Raw genomic sequence first — 20,382 nt, 5'->3', positions numbered from 1 at the left:
CTTTTCTGGCAGTGGTTCAACAGGCTCTGCTGTAATGGGTTGTTCGCAGGACCCAATAGCAGCACAGTTGATGAAAGAGCAGATGAGTAGCTGCTGGCTGGGTAGATGGGAGACAACAGAACCAGAGAGGGACAGGCTAGTCTTATAGTCAAATCCAGAACCAGGGTCGGGAACAGGCAAGCAGCCAGCAAAGCCAGGAAGGACACAGGCGAAGCTTGTGGTCAGGAAAAGAAGGCTGAGGTAGTTACCAGGGCAGAGACGAGGAGCGGTAGTCAGGGGAAAACAGAGTCGGAACCAGGAAATCAGTCCAAAGAGGAGTGCTGGAAGGTCAGGCATGAAGCTAAGACAATCTGGCACAGCTGGGGAACCAGGTGAGGGTGATTGCCACTGATTGGAGGGCGTGGCCAGGCAAGTAGGTCAGAGAGTGGAATATTACCAGCAGCAGCAGACCGGCACAGCGGATTGTGACATCTGCGCTGATTCCTTGAGAATGATATGAACAAACAGCAATGATTATCTCTTGGTTTGATATGTCATCAGTTATTGTCATGGAGTTTTACACAATGTTACACAAAGTTACCTGTGTCCACAGCTGATTCCACGTTTACAGTGTGGTTGTGCAAGGCCATAGATGGTGGTACCTCCTTCACCTGTATCATGCTGTAACGGGCACTCTGAAACAGCTTTCCACCAGCTGGGAAAACTATCTACAGCAAAGGCATCATAGAATTGGACTAAAAGAATTATCATCTGTCATTTTTAAATTTCATAAATATAATGCTAAAATCATAATGTGCTTATATTAAGGAGCACAACATTGTAATTTGATCATACAGGGCAAAGGATAAATGTTATTAATAACTGTTCCAGTTCTTGTATAATGGAAATATGGCATTTATGTTTGTTTCATGTATTAATGTGAGGAGGGTCGCAGTCTCCTCATCACTCTATACAGAGAACTGATGCTTTCATCTGTTGCTATTATTAAAATTGGAAATGTGCATAAAAACAGGTGAATGGAAACCCTAGAGAGCTCAGCTAGCGTGATGGGCTTTAAAAAATCATACAGCACACCACAAATACAATATAAACTCATGTTAGATCATTGAACACATACAGTCCTGTTAACTAGTAGGAAGGTAACATAACATAACGTTACCTATGACAAGCAAGTGACCAGTTAATTGAGCTAAGCCAACAGCTACAGACTACAGACAAAATAATAAGCATCTTTAACCCAATACAATATCACAGAACATTTAACAGCTATCAATGTGAGCCAGTTCAATCATAGCATTCTTGCAATGACTAAAAGAGAGATTATTTATAAACATACCTGCATATTGATTATCTATTTTCTCCATAGACTCCCTCCTTCGCAGTGGACACTGCCAACATCACTCCAAGTGACTGACCAATAGAGACGTATCTTACATCTTTCAATGTATGTCCCGCCCATGAGATTCAGCTCATTAAAACAGTTTTTGATTGCAGTGTCAAAATTTGCTCACAACTCTATTTTTTGATTGCGTAATAAAAACACATCATACCCTTTAAGGTCAGTAGCCAGCCCAGCCCACTGGGAATCTTCCCATTCTTCCCAATCAGCAACTCTGTGCTTGATCACAAATAATAATAATTTAAAAAAAAGATTCAAAAGATTGGCCTAATTAACAAAATGATGGCTTTGGATTATAATGTTTTCATGGTTCAAAGTAGTTTGATGTCCTTAATAATCAAGTTAACAGGGATTTATTCAATAAAGCGACTGACGTCAAGAACCATCTCTATCAGTACTTGTCCTTACTTTTCTGTACCTGGTGACCTTTATCGCATGCACAGCTTGAAAAACAAAGTTAAAGTAATCTTTCATCTTTCAATCATCTTTCGCTGCAGTTACAAGGGTGGCAAGAAAATAGTTTAAAGGCACTTGATGACTTGTGCGACATGAAAAGCTTCTTCTTCCGTTCATTAAATCTCTGCAACCATCTGAAGGCAGCAACACACAATATGTTGACCAATCAGCAGCCTCTGTTTTAAGACGTACCACTCCAGGGAACAGTGCCATTGCTTATAGAGCTTCACTGTGTTTATCTTCTTTAAAATCACGTGCAAATGAAACCAGACTGATACAAAATAACCACACACACACCTCTACAAACACCAGAATAGCTCATTATAACTTGAGATTCTGCTGCTTATGCAGGAGACGTCGGATTACAACAAGAATTGAATTACAGTACAGATCACAGTAGAATTAAAACTGAAAGAGCGTCGGATTGAGGCAGTCAGATAAACAGCTTAGAGATTTTTTATTTTTCATTCATTCTGGCATTATTGTACAAATTACACTTGAATTATCGCCTTATGCTTGTATGCGTCCGGCAACCAGTCAAGTTACAATTTACATCCATGTCTGTCCACAGTCTTTCCAGACTCATATAAAGACTTTGACGATTTTTCATAAAAACTGGGCCCATTAAGTGTTAAGTGGAAGTTATCACTACATCAACATGTATGCTTTCAGTGAATAATTTCCAAAGAGAAACACGCTGTCTTCACTGGAGACAATTTTTACAGAGGAGAACAGAGGACTGATAGAGAGCTTCATCACATGGCGCACCAACAATCACCTGAAGCTCAACATGAGTAAAACCAAGGAGCTTGTGCTGAAGTTAATTGAAAATCAAATTCCTTGTACGCGTAAGTGCTTCAAATATGGACACTGCTGCAAATAAGCTACAAAATCTAAAATGTAGATGCTTCACACACACCTTCTACCAGGCAGAACAGAAGATTTACTCGGCTCTCTGGTCGCCTCATTCCTCATCCTCAATCACCACATGTATAATGTAACGGCTTTGTGTTATTGTTTGTATTTCTGTCCATTATGTCTATCTTATTTACCTCTATCTCTGTTTATCTATGTTTTTTGTCACGCTTTTTTACTGATAAAAAATTTTAAAGTTTAGTTTTACCAATTCAGTGTTCAACCAAATTTGAAATACGGTCAGTGTCCCCTTCTGTTACTGAGTTATGGCGTTGAATAATGTCACAGTGAAGTTGATCTTTGACCTTTTGAATATAAAATGTCATCACTTCATCATTTCATCCTACCAGACAGTTTTGTCATAATTTTGTCATAATTAGTGCATTCATTTATTAGTTATGGCCAAAACTGTGTCTTGCTACGTCACAGTGACCTTTGACCACAAAAATCTTAGCAGTTCATCCTTGAGTCCAAATGGACGTTTGGTGTAATGTCGTTATGACAAGAATGGGACAAATGTGCTGTCACAGCGATCTGTGACCTTTGATAACCAAAGTCTAATCAGTTTATCCTTAGGTGGATCCAAGGTCTCTTAAATTTCTTCTACATTTCCTTTACATGCATCTGTTCCTTGTGTCTTAGTCCCTCCCACTGTGGATGAATGGAGAGAAGGAAACCATTTGAGGAAGCAAACAAGAGGAAGCAAAGATATATGTGTGTATGTATACATATAAATATTAAGATGGAGAGATGTTCCTTCCTCTGAGGCATCACATGAAGCAAAGTCCGTTTCTGCATACAGCAGCAGCTGATCACAGCTGGATCAGCTTTCCATTGGCTTTAACAACTTTTTTTGGAGGCGTTTTTTGCTTTATTTGACAGTCAACTGTAGTCTTGCCTACTGGTGTCTTTTGAGCACTAGAAATGATCTATTAGTCTAGATACATCAGGGAGAATTGAAGTGATGTGACTCATATCAAACCCGCAATTATAAGCTCCACATGAGACCATAGGGAAATGACGATAAATTATGTAAAAAGTGTTTCTTGCTTGCGGACAGACTCTGCTGCTCTCTCTGACTTTCACTGCATACATAATAAAAGTTAATGGGAGACAGATCATGAAAAGAAAAATCTGTTGTTTGTGATCCTTTTGTTGTTCAGACCTACAACAACCACAGATTTGTAACTAAATGGTGGATCAGAAAAAAACAAAATTTTAATCTTTAATCGGTTCTCTGTCTTAATGAAATCCATTGTTGTGTATCAGAGCAGTCCAGTCAGCTGCAGCATCCAATCAATAAGTGATATCCAATAAGGTGGCGTGCGGTCAGCTGGTTGAAGACTTCCCTACATGCTGCTCTTGTATATCCTCACTGATGGATCCTCAGAGATCCCCACTAACTCTTCTCGCTCCTCAGAGCGGAAATAAAGATGGTCTTTAAGATGGTGGACCAGACCGACTTCTTAGTCAAGAGAGGAGTGAGAAAATATCAAATAAGACACTTTAGATGTGCACCACAAGTCCCAGTGGACACTTGTGCCAAATTTGTAGAAATTTCCACAAGGCATTCCTGGCATATAGCATTCCCAAGAATGGGATAAATGGATGTTTGTACATATGTATGTAAATATGCAAGTTTGAATGGATGGATGGATGGACAACATGAAAACAACCCCCAGTGCTGAAGAATAATAAAGCCACATATCCTCTGCCTTTGGTTGCAGATATGTGGTTGTGTGTGTTCCGTCTGGTTGAGCTGTTGTTTCCAGGTTTCCCTGTGATTGGCACAACAGTGTCAGAGCGGTGAGACCAAAATAGCAGGAGTGCTTGGAAATGCCCACACAGTCCATGCACCTAAGACCTAACACTTGATGCAATGCAACCCAGGAGCACATTTCTCTGTGTCGTACAAGAAAGTACTGTTTGTAATTTGATTTCAAAGCAGGGATCGGCCTTTGTATCATGTTGAATACTGGGAATTAAGCTTCATTTTGACCCCTTACTCTTAAAACACTCTACAGATGAAGTGTGGAATCTGTGTCTTTCTCAGATGCTGACCTCAGTTTTCCACAGGCCTTTTATCAAGACCAGACACGGACACACTTATTGACACACACAGTAAATGTTCCTATAACCTGTAGAAGAGACTACTGTGAAGGCGTACTGTCGGCTTAGATCCTAACCTTCAATAAAAAAAGAAAGCACATTGAGTTTGTCCTCAAATCATTGCTTCCAGTATAGCTCTTGCTTGTCTATAAAGCTTTGAATGGCCATGCTCCACTATTTAAGACAGACATGCTTTAAAGCTAGCCAGACATCGCAGGTTACCTGGTGTCCTCGTTGTACTAAGGATCAATTCAAAGTCTGGTGAACCTGCCATTAGTTGTTGCACTCCTCGTTGCTGAATAGCTTTCTTGAGGACCTGAGATGTGCTCAGACTCGCTTCTTTCAAAAGCAGCCAACACTGCACCTTAACAACTGAATAGTTTGAGTGTAAGTAGTTCTTGTGACCAAGCAACTGTGAATTGCTCGCTCTAACTCCTTGGATCGTGACATACATGTTCCTCTATTTTGTTTTGTGTTTTTTAACTTTAACGTAAAGTCCACTGAGTTTTCCCTTGTATGTTGAATGTGACGGATGTTACATGTGTGACCAGATAATCAAGTGGTAGAATCATCGTGTTCGAATCAAATCAATACAACGAGACACTGTAAAGGTAAACTTAAGGCACTGAGCTGCTGCCAGCAGGACTGTCAAGGTTGTGTGTCGGTGGCATGACGGCATGAAGCACGATGAAATGTCAGAACACCTTACTGTTACAAATAAACACTAGAGCAGGACGAAACGTTTAAAAGAATTGTTATGTAATCATTATATTCAACAACAATTTCCCATAGCTTACTTTTGTAATATTATTTTAGCCTACTGGCTTGCAGCTCCTATTGTTAATCATTTTCCTCTGAGGAATTTGTTTCCAGTTGTCAAGGTTAATGACCGTTTGTCTTACAGAATATTGAATGAGTACAAAATATTGATTAATTATAAGAATTAAGGCCTTGTAATGGCAAGGACATCAACAGGGTGAAGCTTCAAAGTCAAGGGAGGTGGATGATAATGGCGCCTTTACTTATAAATTAAAAACAAAAAATACACATTATCCCCAGGCGATAATAGTGCTATGTAGAAGAATATTTATGGCAATAAGTGCTGGTCTCTGCATTTATACAGTATGTGTGTGTACAGTCATGTACTTGTTGAGTTGTGCGTAGACGCCTCACCTCACTTATATCACTGATGCTTGGTAAATGGGTATTAATGATGTACCGACTGGTCTTGATCACCATGCAGAGCCCTCCTGGCCTGGTGTGCTTTCTATTACTCCTTTGTAAAAAGAGATCCTGGCATGGGAATTTTGCTTTCTTTAGACTCCTTAACAAATACAGCCGTTTCTGAGCTTTCTAACCCGGGTGGGGATATGTAATGACCATGACAGGTTTTCTGTGACGTTGATTCCAAATAACTTAAAACTGTTCATCTGTTCCACCTCAGGCCTACTGATGTAAACAGATGTGTGTGTGTTAACCTCCATTTTTCTAAAAATCAACCAAACTCCTTGGTTTAGCTGACATTGAGCCGTAGGTTGTTCTCTCTGAACCACTGTGCAAGGTTGCTGATTTCCTCCCAATATAAATTTTCATCAAGTTCTCAATCCATCCGGCTGATGATGGTGTCGTCATCTGCAAACTACACAGCAGAATTCTCTCCACCCAGGGATTGTAATTGTGGGTGTGCTGTGTGAGCAGGAGTGGGTTGAGCACACAGCCCTGGGGGGACGGGCAACTATAACAGGGGGCATGCGTTAAACAGCTTTTTTCATTGAAGAGTGGCATTTAACGTAATTAATCAGAGTGAAATGTTGAGTATGCATTCAATTAATGTGTTAATCAATTGCCAAGATAAGAAATCACGTGCAGAACAAGAGCGCAAGAGAGAGAAAGAAGCCCTTCAAGTGACACATAAGGAGAGAAACCATCACGATTCTCCTCTGACATGTAATTAACCCTCAACAAAAGACTTTCAAAGGTCTAAATCTGATCTTTAACACACAAGTATTTGGCTTCGTTCTATAATAACTGGCTCTTCAGGCACCGCTCACCTCACTCACACAAGATGTGTGTCTTGTCAGAAACGCATGTATGTGTGTATGTGCAAGTGTTTATGCATCACTGTTTGAATTATACTGGGCGTAGGTGCAGTGTTACATAATGTCATTGCATGTGGGTGGAAAACAAGTAAGTCCATAACATACAGTGCAGTGCAGTGTATCTGTTATAGCCCTGATTAGGAAAGATATGCTTTCAGACTCTAAACGTAGCCCATTAAAGACTGCGCTCACTTACCTTGGCTAATGATCAGCTGCTGCAGGATGTGAAACGTGGAACTTTCTGCTGCTGGAATCTCAAAATGCACATTTCTAGACATCGGTCCATTCTCTTCAGCAGTTATATCTAAATGCCACCAAGGAAATGGTCAAATAAGTGGAGAACATGGAAATAAAAAAGGAGGTATTTACAAGAAAAATGTGACCTACTAGATAATGCAGTAAAAGTAAAACAATGCATTTTCTACTATGAAAACTCAACATGTTTTGTCATAATGCCTGCGAGACCATTAACTAAGATGGCGTTAATGCTGCTGCTGCTGGTGGATTTATTCAAAGGATAAGCAGTGTGCCACCAGTCAATATCTTTCTTCCTGCCAAACACAATGTTCTTTACTCAGAATGTCTTAGGCTCCCGCAGGGCTGGTAAAGGCTGCTAGTCAGCACAGCTCTGACATGTCCCAGAGGAGAGGGTGATGCAGGGTGCGGGACCTGGCGTTCACGAAATATTTCGGTCATTGCAGAGGTCCAGCTGATGCCCATCTCTGCCATTATCCTTTTGTGGATAGTCTCAGCTACAGATATCTCATATCTATCATTGGTCTGCTGGAGGCAGGCGCTGGTCCAGAAATTCGTCCAATTATCATACCCAATATGGAAGCTAATTCAGACTAGTGATGACTTCTCCAGGACGACTCCAGTTCTCATTTGTTCAAGCACTGTGAGCCAAAACAAGCATCTGCAAGTTTATCCTAAGCAGGTGTCCATTCCAAAGTGATCCTCTTGTAGTTGGTGAAGTAACACCATGTGTGAGATACCAGCTAAATAAGATTCGCCATGCATTCCTTAATCAATCATAATCGTTAATACGACAAGTGCAAATTCACAATAGTTGCAACCACGCATACAAATGCATCTACGTGTACGTGCATTCATTAACACACACACACACACACACACACACACACACACACACACACACACACACACACACACACACACACACACACACACACACACACACACACACACACACACACACACACACACACACACACACACAAGCACACACAAACAACCTCACAAACACTTGACCTCCATGGCAAATGTGTACTAAAGCTTGATTAAAAGTGGAACACAAAACAGACTTCCTGCAAACATTTAAGTGTGAATTTGTTGTGTTGATAAAAAAGACAACTGATAAATGTGATTCAGGATTAAGTCTACATAAAATCATATTGTAAACTAGGAAAGCTACCATTGCTTTTGGCGTGTAAGCAGAGCTGATAACATTAGTCAGATTTAAAAGGTTGTCTCATTTAAGAGAAATGTCAGATTAAACGAGGAAGTAAACACTGCATCTGAAGGTTGTAGTAATACTTAACCAGATAAAACAATTTTAGAAACAATTCAGTCTTTGTCTTCATTTTTCTTCTCAAATAATATTTTCTCATGTTTTATTACCTGCATCTAGTGGGACTTTACGGTTCGAAACCAGCAGGTCCATCAGCAACAACTTTGCAACTAAATTATGAAAGTTTAATCATTCATTCAGAATTGTCAGTCATTTTCAACTCTCATTTGTAAAATTGCCATTGTATGGTGGGTTTAAAGGATTTTCAGTCATGAAGGCCAATATATTATATAACTGTAGTAGGTTTCTGATATGATACTCATTTTGGTTTGAGACAGTTGCGTGGCTGCAACATTCATGTGCAGATAAATGGGAAATAAAATCTAAACCCTTCCTTCCCCCTCTAATGTTGCCATAACATGCAAGAAGAAAATGCATGTTAACTATGTCACTAATGTCTGTTTATGTGCATGTCTGTCTATCTGTGTGTGTTTGGCCATGTTACATGAATCTGTTCATAAGTAATGTGCCTTTTTGCAATAGGTCGCTCCCACTGTCATGCTCCCTGTTAACCAATTGGCATGATCACAAACACACACCTTCACACACACACCTTCACACACCTTCACACACCTACACACACCTACCTACACACACCTACACACACACACCTACACACACCTACCTACACACACCTACACACCTACACACCTACACACCTACACACACACACACACACACACACACACACACACACACACACACACACACACACACACACACACACACACACACACACACACACACACACACACACACACACACACACACACACACACCTACTTGACCTCAATGGTAAATTCCAGCCTCCTATGGCAAAAGTTGTGGACCAACCAACAGAGGAAGTTATAGAGCTGCTGTTCACAGCTGATCTTCTACTGGTGCAAATGAGGAATTTAGGGAACTTGAAACTCTTTCTATGAATCATCTCATGAAGTAGTCTGTATTTAATGTCTGTTCATTGGTAATTTTAAATCCTGCTCATGTGCAAACTCAGCCTCATTGGCCTTTTATGACCTCTTCAATACTTTGTACAGACATTGTGCCATGTCCTTCAAGCTCTGCGTGTCAGATGACCCTTTTCTCATCTGGTTTTCTCTGTGTGGTTGTTGTTGTTTGAGTAGTTTGTTGTAGCCCATATGACAAATATTCTCTTTCAGTAAATTCTTCTTTCTTTTTCCTGTCTCTAACTGCATGAGTCAAACTGTTTTATTGCAGTGTAAAGTGATGTCTAGACATCTCGTCTTCTCCCCATTTAAGTAACAGAAAATTCAACGTGCACATATCTTATATTCTGGTATGCAGAGATGCACTATTCTTTTAAATGCATTTACACTTTCATCTCCTTTTGCTGACCCGGTTGAGCATGCAAAAGCTGTGCTTTGACCCTTTACTTTGCCTGTGTCAAAAACAGAGGGGCGTGACATTCAGAGGAAAAGGGACTGCTTCTAGTTTGTCTTTTTACTCTGCAGTTGACTTTGTCTGACGTTAGTTTCAGATGAGGGAAACAGCAGCAAAAGCATAGGAAATATTAGACTGCTTTTGATATCTGTATAAGGTATACCTGAATTTTTTTTGGTTTTTACAACAAACTCATACAGCTGCTCATAAAAGTAGTAAATACTGATTAAATACTGTAGAGCCATCTAAGGAAATAAATCCAGCAAAGTCCTACTAAGAGACATGCATTCTAAGATAAAATGTTTTTTTTTTTTTTTCCAAAGGATTGTGGTACTTTATGCAGCCTCAGTCTCGTCTCTATTTATGGGCATATATCACCATCTGCTGGTCATATATGAAAAAGACAGTTAGTACAGTTGTCCTGAGTACAAAGGTATTAGCAGAAATCACAGACGAAAAAAAAATAATTAAACCATAAGCCTGGAAGTTAGCAGAAATGGGCTTGTGATAAGTTATATACAAAAGTGGCAGGAGGTGAATGGATAATGACCTTCACTAGTGAAAAACAAAAACAGATGGAACTGTGCACAGCTCAGCAGTACAATAACAGCACATACAATCACCAATAACTCAAGGCAGAAAACATTTAGAATTTTTTTTCAGAATTTTATTCTTTAAATTATTTTATAAAATCTCATTTACGTTTCAATATATATATTTTTTTCACCGATTAACAATTTTGGCTATTTTCCCTTTCCACCCCCATGTATGCCCACATATTGATCGTAAGGTCCATACCCCTTCACGTAGACATTGTGCAATGATCCTCAGTGCCAAGTGGAGGGGAGGAGGGGAGACAGTGGGTGAGGATACATGTAGGGTTGCGGGAGAAGAGGTATGGGCTTGGGCCTTGTACAGAGCATGCCAAGAGAGGGTTAGGGAAGTAGGGAATGGTTACGGGGCTGCCTAACTACACCACCACTGTTAACATCAGTAAGATAACCACACAAAGAGGTAAAGGGAGTTTTTACTTCCACAATGACTTGAGTGTGTCTGGTGTGGGTTAAACCAATCATGTTCAAATGGCTCGATGTATTCCATGACACAAAATAAAAATAGCTCTTTTGTTTTTCCAACTTCAGTAATTCATACCCACTGATGAATATAAAGTAAGCTCCACATCAGATATTTACCTATGACAAGTCAGTTCACTAAAAGATTAAAACAGTGCCCACAAACTTAGCAGCAGCCCTGAAGACTGTTTAGCCCTTTGTAGTGACCTACACAAATGACCAGTCCACTGACCCAAGGTAAATCCACATCCCATGGTGTGCGAGTAGGTATCTATGTTGATGATTCCCTTTCTAGGCTTCTTAAAAGGCCAACATCTACGTACACAAGGCTAAACTTTAGCAAAACCACAGATTTATGTTACATTAAGTGTACAGCCGGGCAAGCAACAGGACTTTGTTTTCTACTCCAATGAGATATTTGTTCTTCATTTGGCAATATGATCAGTCTTGCAACATGGCTCAATACTTCTGAAAGTCATCTTTGTTGCTGGTATGATCTGCGATGAACAGACTGGAGTTAACTGAAATATATCTATGATAAATATTCAAACTATTTAGAAAGGCTTCATTAGATGAAAACAAAACAATTGCACACCTCCCCTAAGGACACTCAAGATTTTTTGTGATACCCAAGGTAGCGAATCCTTTAATCCTTAAGCTACATCCTAACAGTATCAAAACATCCCTTCTTTATGTTGTTTAACATGATAAAGACAAAAGCGCAGTTTTAAAGGGAAGGAATGAACGGAAGTGTGAGATCAGATGTCACTCCCTATGACCAAGCACGTGTGTTCAGGTAATATCTGTAAGCAAAACAAAATACATATGCAATTGGACTTCCAGGCAAAACATGGTAATTTTTACAGACATTAACCCCTGTAAGCACAAAGTATATATATTGGTCTACAAAGTGAGAGTTGCTGCATAATTCTGTTAATATGCATGGTTCAATACGCTCCGTCTTAGACACCCGGTGTGGTGGTAATCCATACTCTTGTGTATATTTGAATTACTTTGAATTTTCTCCTTAGCTGTGATAGAACAGGCTTAGGTATTTAGTTCATGTAATCTCCAAAAAACATGTTTAACCAACAGGCTAGTAAAACACAAAACAATGTAGATGACGACACTGCAAACTTTAAATACGCTACGATAAGACAGCTGAATGAGCTTAAGGCATTTCGAGGTTATTCCTGACAGAGCATAAAGGCTACACTTGCCTAAAAGGTCTGCCAAAATAACTCAGACTTTTTTAAAAAATGAAATGTGATTTAAAATTAGCCCTTGGTGACTATTGACTGCAATATACTGCATTAACTTTCCTCCTGCACGGAAAATCAAAGTGTCACTAAAATGTGCCCTCGAAATTTCCAACGATCATTTTACATGTTAGCAGAGATTATTTACACAACGGTTTTGAACTATATCAATAAGTGACTTCAATGAAATTTCCACAGCAAATGGCTGTGGCTTGCTTATAGAAACTCATTCAGACGACATGCACCAAATCCCTCCAAATTAAGGGCATGTCATATATAGTGCAAAACATGTGATAAATACTACCTGCAAAGCTAAAATGTTAACTTTTATTAGCGTTGGTCTAATGAACTGTACCATATTATACAGGGTGTCTGTCTTCTGTCAAAACAAGAACAACTCAGGCTGTCAAAATCAGCCTCCTTCTGAAAGTTTCAACCAAATTTAATGTTTAAGCTTCACAAACATAATATTTGCTCCAGGGCTGTTGTATTGAATTGCTTTGTAATTAACGTGTTCATATTTTTGTGTCCACACCCTGTATGTACAGAAACTGTAAACAGCAGCAAGACAGAAAACCTTGTGCTGCGTCACTCAGATGACAAAGCCCTGGATTATGCCACAAAATAAATAACCTCTGCTAACCTTTGGAAGCGACTCACAGCTAAAACACAAGTTGCCTATTGGAGAAGAATAACGCAACAAATACTGCATTTCTAAGGTTTTAGGGCTAGTTTGAAACCACAATGTCGAACTGGGTGTATAAGCTGAAGCCATTTGAGGTAGACAGAAACCGTGTCAGAGTACACACTTTCATACTGTCTAAAACCAATCAATAGGCTCACACACTGTCAAAGAACTTGATTTGTGGCCCAGTGTGAGACTTCCTGTGACTCCACCTGAGACTGACAGGGAACCACTGCTCTGGTAAAGGTGGACTACAACATCATGGACCATGGTGGCTTAAAGGAATACTTTGACGATGGCTTTGGGTCATGACAATGTTAGTAGTATGTGCAAAAATGAATACTGTTTAACTTATGTCCATAATGCCTGCCCCCAGAGCTCTCAACTCTAGGTATCCACCAGGTGACATTTGCCAGCTATAGGACCGTTGTTCAATTGAAAAACTGACTTAACAGTATAATAACAGGGACATTTTATTGGCTGGAAGATTTTTGCCAGCTTTATAGCTGGCAAAAATCTTCCAGATCATGGAGCGCAGAGCTCTTGGTGCAGGCACCACAGAGAAAAGTTAAACATCGTTCTTTGGCATATACTACCCACATTGGAACAATATAAAGCCAGCTGAAAACCGGCAAAGCATCCCTTTAAGGAGCGTAACGAAAAGGGATTGGGGGGGGGGCTTGGAACTGACACAACTCAACAGGCTGTTTACCAGAAAGAAGTCAACGCCACACATCTTCAATGTCTCAAGTCAACAGCAGCATTTAAACCTCAGTCATATAACCAGAAACAATTGAGGGTTAATTTACAAGGCATAATCTTTTAAATAGAATATATGGCATCTGACCATTGTCTCAAAATGTCCCTTTAAGATATCTCCCACCCCACACCCACAGACACAAGTTTATAATCCAAAAAAACCCAATGACAGATCTCATGCCCATTTAACAGTCTCACATTGTTCTAGAGAATAGAGATTAAAAATATATACTATTGACTTATTGACTTCCAGTGTATGTTTTCCCTACTATTTTCAAGTTTAAAAAGATCTCCTTTGTCACAATGCAAGCTAGGAGGTCTTTTCTACTCACACTCACACACTCTCTCACACTCACACGCACACACATATATACCATATATATATATATATATATATATATATATATATATATATATATATATATATATATGGTATATATGTGCATGTGTGCGTATATATTTATATATTAGAGGAATTTTTAGCTGAGTTAGGCAAAGTATATATGTTCATTTGGACGGAATTCATTCAAAATGAGAAGGAATTGAACTCTTTTATCCAGTTTCCCTTTTAAGGAGGACAACATTTTAGGAACTTGGGAAGCGCTACAACATCACGACTACTCAAGAGCAGGTAGCAGGGTAAAAGGAAGAAGAGATAGATAAAAGGCTCGAACTTGTACAAGGAAGAGAGATGGGCAGACGATATGGCTCTCTGTGGCATGTGCATTCCATGGCCCTACTGAGAAAATGTACAAAGTTCAAGAGAGGGTTACAGAGAGCGAACAGACCATCAGATAAAGGGGAAGGTAGTGAATGAGTTGTTTAAACAGGAACAGAGCTAAAGCAATAGTGCAATACTACGCAGCGGGTTAAAGGAGGGGACTAGAGGGGAGAAACAAATATTCAGTCTGCCTGATTCATCGGTACACCAGATGAGATATGGTGCCAGATTTGAAGTTGAGCTGATGGTTGGGCACAAAGCTGTGCTGGGGATTCTTCCGTGTGCACATATCCTTTGCATACAAGCCCATGCACGAGTCACATGATACCTTAGAGCAGTTCACACAGGTGTGTGATGCACCTGGCTTGTTGCAAAACCCGCATCGTGATCCCCCCAAGCTTATTCGCTCACTGCTGCCTCCCTTTGGCGTTGTCAAGGCAACAGACTTGCTTGGAAACAGCTTAGTGGACATGAGGGGTTTCTCCACCATCTGGGGGTGAGGGTGGGGATGAGAGTGGGAGTGGGTCAGTGTGAGCGGGTGCGGATGGAGATGGGAGTGAGAGTGAGTATTAGAGTAGACAGACAGCTTTTCCTTGACAGGAATGTAACCATCAAGGGGTCGTGGGGATTTGGGGTGGTAGTCCTGGAGGCCACAACAAGGGGACGGGTCCACATCATGACAGGCAGAACAGAGGATCATGTCACACCTCTGGCACGAGGCCATAGAGGAGCAGCCTAGCCCACAGCCCTGACACTTCACACTACCATGAGCTTTGAGCAGCCACCCATCCCTAGCGTCCCGCGGCTCTCTGGACGGAGGTCGAGAGGGGGTCTGCCTTCCTCCCGTCCCAGCACCACCCCTCTCTGTGTACAAGTCAATCTCATCCAAAGAGGACAGGTGGTAGGATGTGTAAGCATCAGCTGGGGGAGGTGACTGAATTGGGAAGAAATCTGCGACAGGGCTATAGGAAGGTGGAGCTGCCACAGAGAAGAGAGATGCCGACGTACTGGGCCTGATGATCTCATCCTTCATATCCTCCTCAGCATCCACAAACAGAGGCTCCTTCCTCAGACTCAACGAGGCCTTTAAGACAGGCTTGTTAACTGCTGCGTGCCAGTGACCAGCCCCATCTGTAACATCCACAGACTTAGACGGTCGGCTACCTCGCCTCAGGTGGTGGGCATGAGGCCTCTCTATGTCCAAAGGCCGCACAGACAGCCGAGCCATATCTGCCCCAAGGCTATCCCGTCTGCGGAGCGCCTCGGCGCAGCCAGCTGCGTCATCTCTGCAACCTCTGCGAAGTTCCAAGGCCTCCAGCTCTGAGGCTGAACCACGGGCCAGGGCCACTACCTCTCCCAGAAGACGACACTCTGCCTGGGCCAGGAAGAGCTCAAACGCCAACTGGCGGAGGTGATTCGCACCTCCTGGGTGCTCCTGCAAATGGAACTGCAAATCATGGTCACAGGCGTAGCCAATGGTGCGCATTAGAGATCGGAGTTCAGCATCAGAAATGGCAGATTGCAGATGGTACACGTATGGGCCAGTGAAGGTCTAAAAGAAAAGTGGGTTAATTAGTATTAGTGTCAGTCAATTGGCACATTATACAACTACAGGCAAGACGCATAAAGACAGATATGGTTAAAATCTCCCTTTTGTTTACATAACAATGTATGGTGTTATGATTAGAAAATAAATACTCTAGCAAACTAAATACTAAATTAGAAAAGAATTAAGAGCATGGGTATATGTTTTAACTATACAGTAGGATGTATATGTTATCAATAGTAAATCAGTTGCTAATGTTTGGTAGCCTTTAGGAGAAGCGAAAAACAATTCAATTAAGAATCCTGATTCTTATCTCCTGCACTTCTGAATCAAATAATGTCAAAAATCGATTTTCTAAATGTTAGTTAACATGATGTTGACAATCAAAACAGACAGTGAAGCATCTGCACAATCTAGTTATTGTGTAATTTATTTTCAAAAAAGTCAGAGGTTGCAGCCTCTTTTCATTTAATGACTAAAAAATTACCTGTGAGACAAACATGAAGCACATTGCAACTTTCTACGGCGTCACTCAGAGGCTTACTTTAATGAAGCAGTGACCAGCAGTGATAAACAAGGCCGAGTGACCAACAAACACTGCAGCATTAACAACTTAAACCATCTCTGAGGGGAAGAAAATAACTTGGTGCTCAGTCTGATTCACCTCAGAGGCCCAGCGGCCGCTCAGCACCCGGTACAACAATGACTTTTCCCCATCTGAAGCTGCACTCTCTCCACTGTTGGAGATACAACATTAATAACGCAGTGGCACCCTCTCCCTCATTTTATTATTCCCATGCAGGTGAGACACTTAAGATGCCTTCAGACGAATTAATTCATTAATTAACAGTCTTAACTTTTAATGGGAAAAGCTGTGGATCAGTTATCTTCATTTCTAGTTATGTTTTTTAACGTGTTTCAGTGGACTAGGGACACAAGTGATTTATTTTGCACACAGTATAGTGGAACGAGCGATCAAAAACATTGCACCCTTCCCTATCCAATTGAGAATCGGGTTTGAATCAACAGTGGAATATGAATTGATAATTATTTTGAATCAAGAACTGGTTCTGAATTGAATCAGACATTCGAGAATCAGAACTGAATCAAATCGTGAGAGATTCAGCCCTCTAGTATCTTTTATACCTCTAGTATAAGTTACTGTATGTTTTGTAGTTGTTAGTAGGTACTTGGAGAGGCAGACATATTTAAAACGAACGAAGATAATTTGCCGCCTACACATTATTGCAAGCTTCTGTACTGCCTGTGCATATCAGTGCTCGAAGATCACTGCAATTTTTGTGACCAGTGGCACAGCTGCTATAATGGAGGCACTAAGAGAAGAGGTGAAGAAAATCCTGTTTCTATGGTTTAACCTATACTCTTTTTGAAGTAAGAATTCAAGATGTGATAATCCTTCTATCTGGGCCTATGTCACTTGTTTTGTTCAAACCAAGAAGCTGCACAACAAACTTCTACAAATTAAATAAAACGAAAATAATATTTTATTTAGTTTATATTTAGTATTATACTTAGTTATTTTATTTACAAGTTGCTGTATTTTTCAGGTGGTCAACATGTCATTTTGAAACGGTTTACACAGAGATTTGGAAACTTATAGGGTGAATATACACTTCATTTGTATTTCTCTGTGTGAGCTTTAAACACTGCTTTAAGGAAGAATAACATGACAACCCATGGCATAAACTCACCTTTATACATCTGAACTCCTTCTTCCAGGGGAAAAGCAAAAGGTTGGTGCAGATGGTTTCCAGTGTGTGAAAGGCTCTCTCCAGGCTCTTGAGGTTGCCCCCTCTCTGACAGCGGAGGGAATTCTCCACCACTTCATAGAAACGCACCATCCGAAAACGTTGTCCCGGATCTGGCTGGTAGGCCCCTAGCAGAGCTGTGGCTGTGGACAGTAGAGCCTCACTGTCCTTGTGTCTCCCTTTGTCCCCCTCTGGTGCAGTTCCAATCAACGTGTACTCCCCTCCATCCTCCAGACGCCTCTCCAGTGCCGTCACATACCTCCGAAACAGGTCCTCTTTTAACTTGGCATCCATTATCGCCAGCAGACTATCAGTCAGCTGTTGTACTTTTCTGAGAGAGCCTCACCCCTTTTAGCATACCCTGCACCAGGATGCCACATTCAAGCACCATTTTTGGTCACCATAATTGACTGTACACGCTGGCACACACTCAACGGTAATAGCGTTTTTGGAGAGGAGGAAGAGGAATGAGATTTTGTGTCCAATCAGCAGCACATCCTTCAAACAAGAGATGCAGTTGTCCGGTGCTTTTAGTTGGCGTAGCTAGGCTGCAGCCTGTAGGGATGCCTTCTTACAGGCATTTCTGATGTTGGCTCAAAGCCTGACTTGTTTCCAGACAAACAGTAGTGCAAGATGAGGTAAGGAGGAGCTTTTCCTTCGTGTTCTGTTAATGCAGAGTTGTATCTATTCCACTCCTTGGATTCAGCACGTGCAGAGTTCAAGGTCACTCATCTTGAAGACACAGTCATGATCGTGCGAGTCTTCTGAGCCGTCTAAGCTGTAATGACACCAGACAGCCTCGTAAAAATGGAAATCTCATTCTGACAAACACAATTAAAGAAGGAAACTTTGGCCATATTTCTTTCTACTGACTCAGTGTTAATTTAAGACAATGCATTTGTAACTTTCACAATCAAGAGCATTTTAAAAACTAAAGGTTCAGGTAGAAATAGAGGACAGTGAGAGGATGTTTAGGCATCACTATTTAGAAAAACAGCGTTCTGTGGGAGTGGGATGATGTATCACATGGACTATTTTATGTCGGTCTTGTAGCTAATAGGTTGGACTGATAAAATTATTATTATGAAGTATGCAGCCCATAACCACAATCAGTACTTAATATTGACAGACATACTCCTTTTGTCTTGCGCTCCTGAATGCGCCAGTGCATATATGAGCTGGCGGTGGTACATGCGTGTAAATCATGGTAGCCTGCACTTAGCTTAAGTTATCTATGGTTAAGGTCGCAAAATTAGACATGCGGATGTGTGGGCAGGGATAGATGTAAGGCTTCAATTTTAAAAGCTTGAATCACAGAATATGAACGCTTCTGCTCTCAGGCAAGCTGGCCGGCTATTCCAGTTACCTCACACATCAACCTCAGCGAACATCCGTTTAGCCAGCTAGCAGGCAACATGCCTCAGCTAACAACATCACCATGCACTACTATTGCGCATCAACTGCAACTGAATCGGTCAGTCACGAACGACGTTGATAATAAGAGTGACGCTCAGAGGACAGCTTGAATGTTAATTGTTCATGAATCTCCAAGCCGAAAACACCCGATGCTGTCACTGGCATGGGCCCCCAACTGACTGTAAGCTAAGCAGTGAACGCCCATTTCAGCGCAGCTGGCTAGCTAACAATTGCTTTAGCTAACAGGGCGGTCCTTCGCCGGACAGAAATCTTTGGCGATTTTAGAGCCAACTATCTATACTATATACCGCCATGGAGGCTTGACTCTTGTGCCACTAAGTTTAATTCTGCATCGGCAAAGAGAGCACAGCGTTTTGTAACCAGAAACAGCATCACCCGCACATCTTACCTTTAACAAGTGCTAGCAGTGACTAGCTACGCCTCCTCAGCTGTTGGAAATTCCCATCATCGAAACGCGCATGTGCCAAAGTCTGACAGTTCATCGGCATCAGGAGCCCACGTGCTGTTATAGAGGAGGAGGAGAAGGAGGAGGAGGAAGAGGATGGGATGCAGAGTCCACCAACTACATTACCACCAGTGTTCAATACGTGTGACTTACATGAAAACACAGCTTTCTCAATAAAAGGGCTAATGCACGCAGTTGTCATTCACTCTGTGGTGCGTTTTTCGCGTATGAATTAAAGGATGTGACAAACAATTAATTACAATATAGCTTAATGTACAATTACAACGTCCAGCAAGTGACCTGTTTAAGGAAACTTTGTGTTAAAAGTAACAATTAAAGGTTTCACTACCTGCACCTTTTCCAAGTCCATAGGATGTTGTCAGTGAGTAGTTTAATGTAAATCGTACAAATGGCCACTTTTCTGATAAAGTTTAGATCATATATGCAATAATCCAGCTCCTGTTTTTCCAGTGTCCAATTGTTGCTTTTCTCTGTAGTATATCAGTGTTTTAGTTTTGAAGTACTCAGACAAAACAAGATATACTCTAGACTCAGAGAAATCATATTTTCAAGGACAAAACATTAAAAAAGCAGATTAATAGATTTTTGAATCTTGAACATGCATTGTTAGTTGCAGCCTTAAATCATCTGTCTACCTGTAACAATGGCTAACAATAGTAACAACGTTACTGTTACTTTACAGCTGCGTGTCTGTTTT

General features: G+C 40.9%; 1 protein-coding gene across 1 annotated transcript; it reads right to left on the bottom strand.

Annotated features, from left to right (window-relative positions):
* Positions 1-14,193: 14,193 nt before the first annotated feature.
* Positions 14,194-19,640, bottom strand: spata2 (spermatogenesis associated 2). The gene is made up of 3 exons (XM_070839893.1): positions 19,608-19,640; positions 17,726-18,560; positions 14,194-16,019 (listed from the first exon to the last, which is right to left on the bottom strand). Exons 2-3 carry the CDS (start codon positions 18,074-18,076, stop codon positions 14,664-14,666), a joined length of 1,707 nt encoding a protein of 568 aa, XP_070695994.1. The 5' UTR covers positions 18,077-18,560; positions 19,608-19,640; the 3' UTR covers positions 14,194-14,663.
* Between the last annotated feature and the right edge of the window lie 742 nt (positions 19,641-20,382).

Source organism: Pempheris klunzingeri, chromosome 11 (genome assembly GCF_042242105.1).
Source record: "Pempheris klunzingeri isolate RE-2024b chromosome 11, fPemKlu1.hap1, whole genome shotgun sequence".
Lineage (NCBI taxonomy): Eukaryota > Metazoa > Chordata > Actinopteri > Acropomatiformes > Pempheridae > Pempheris > Pempheris klunzingeri.
This window is presented reverse-complemented; position numbering and strand designations above follow the sequence as displayed.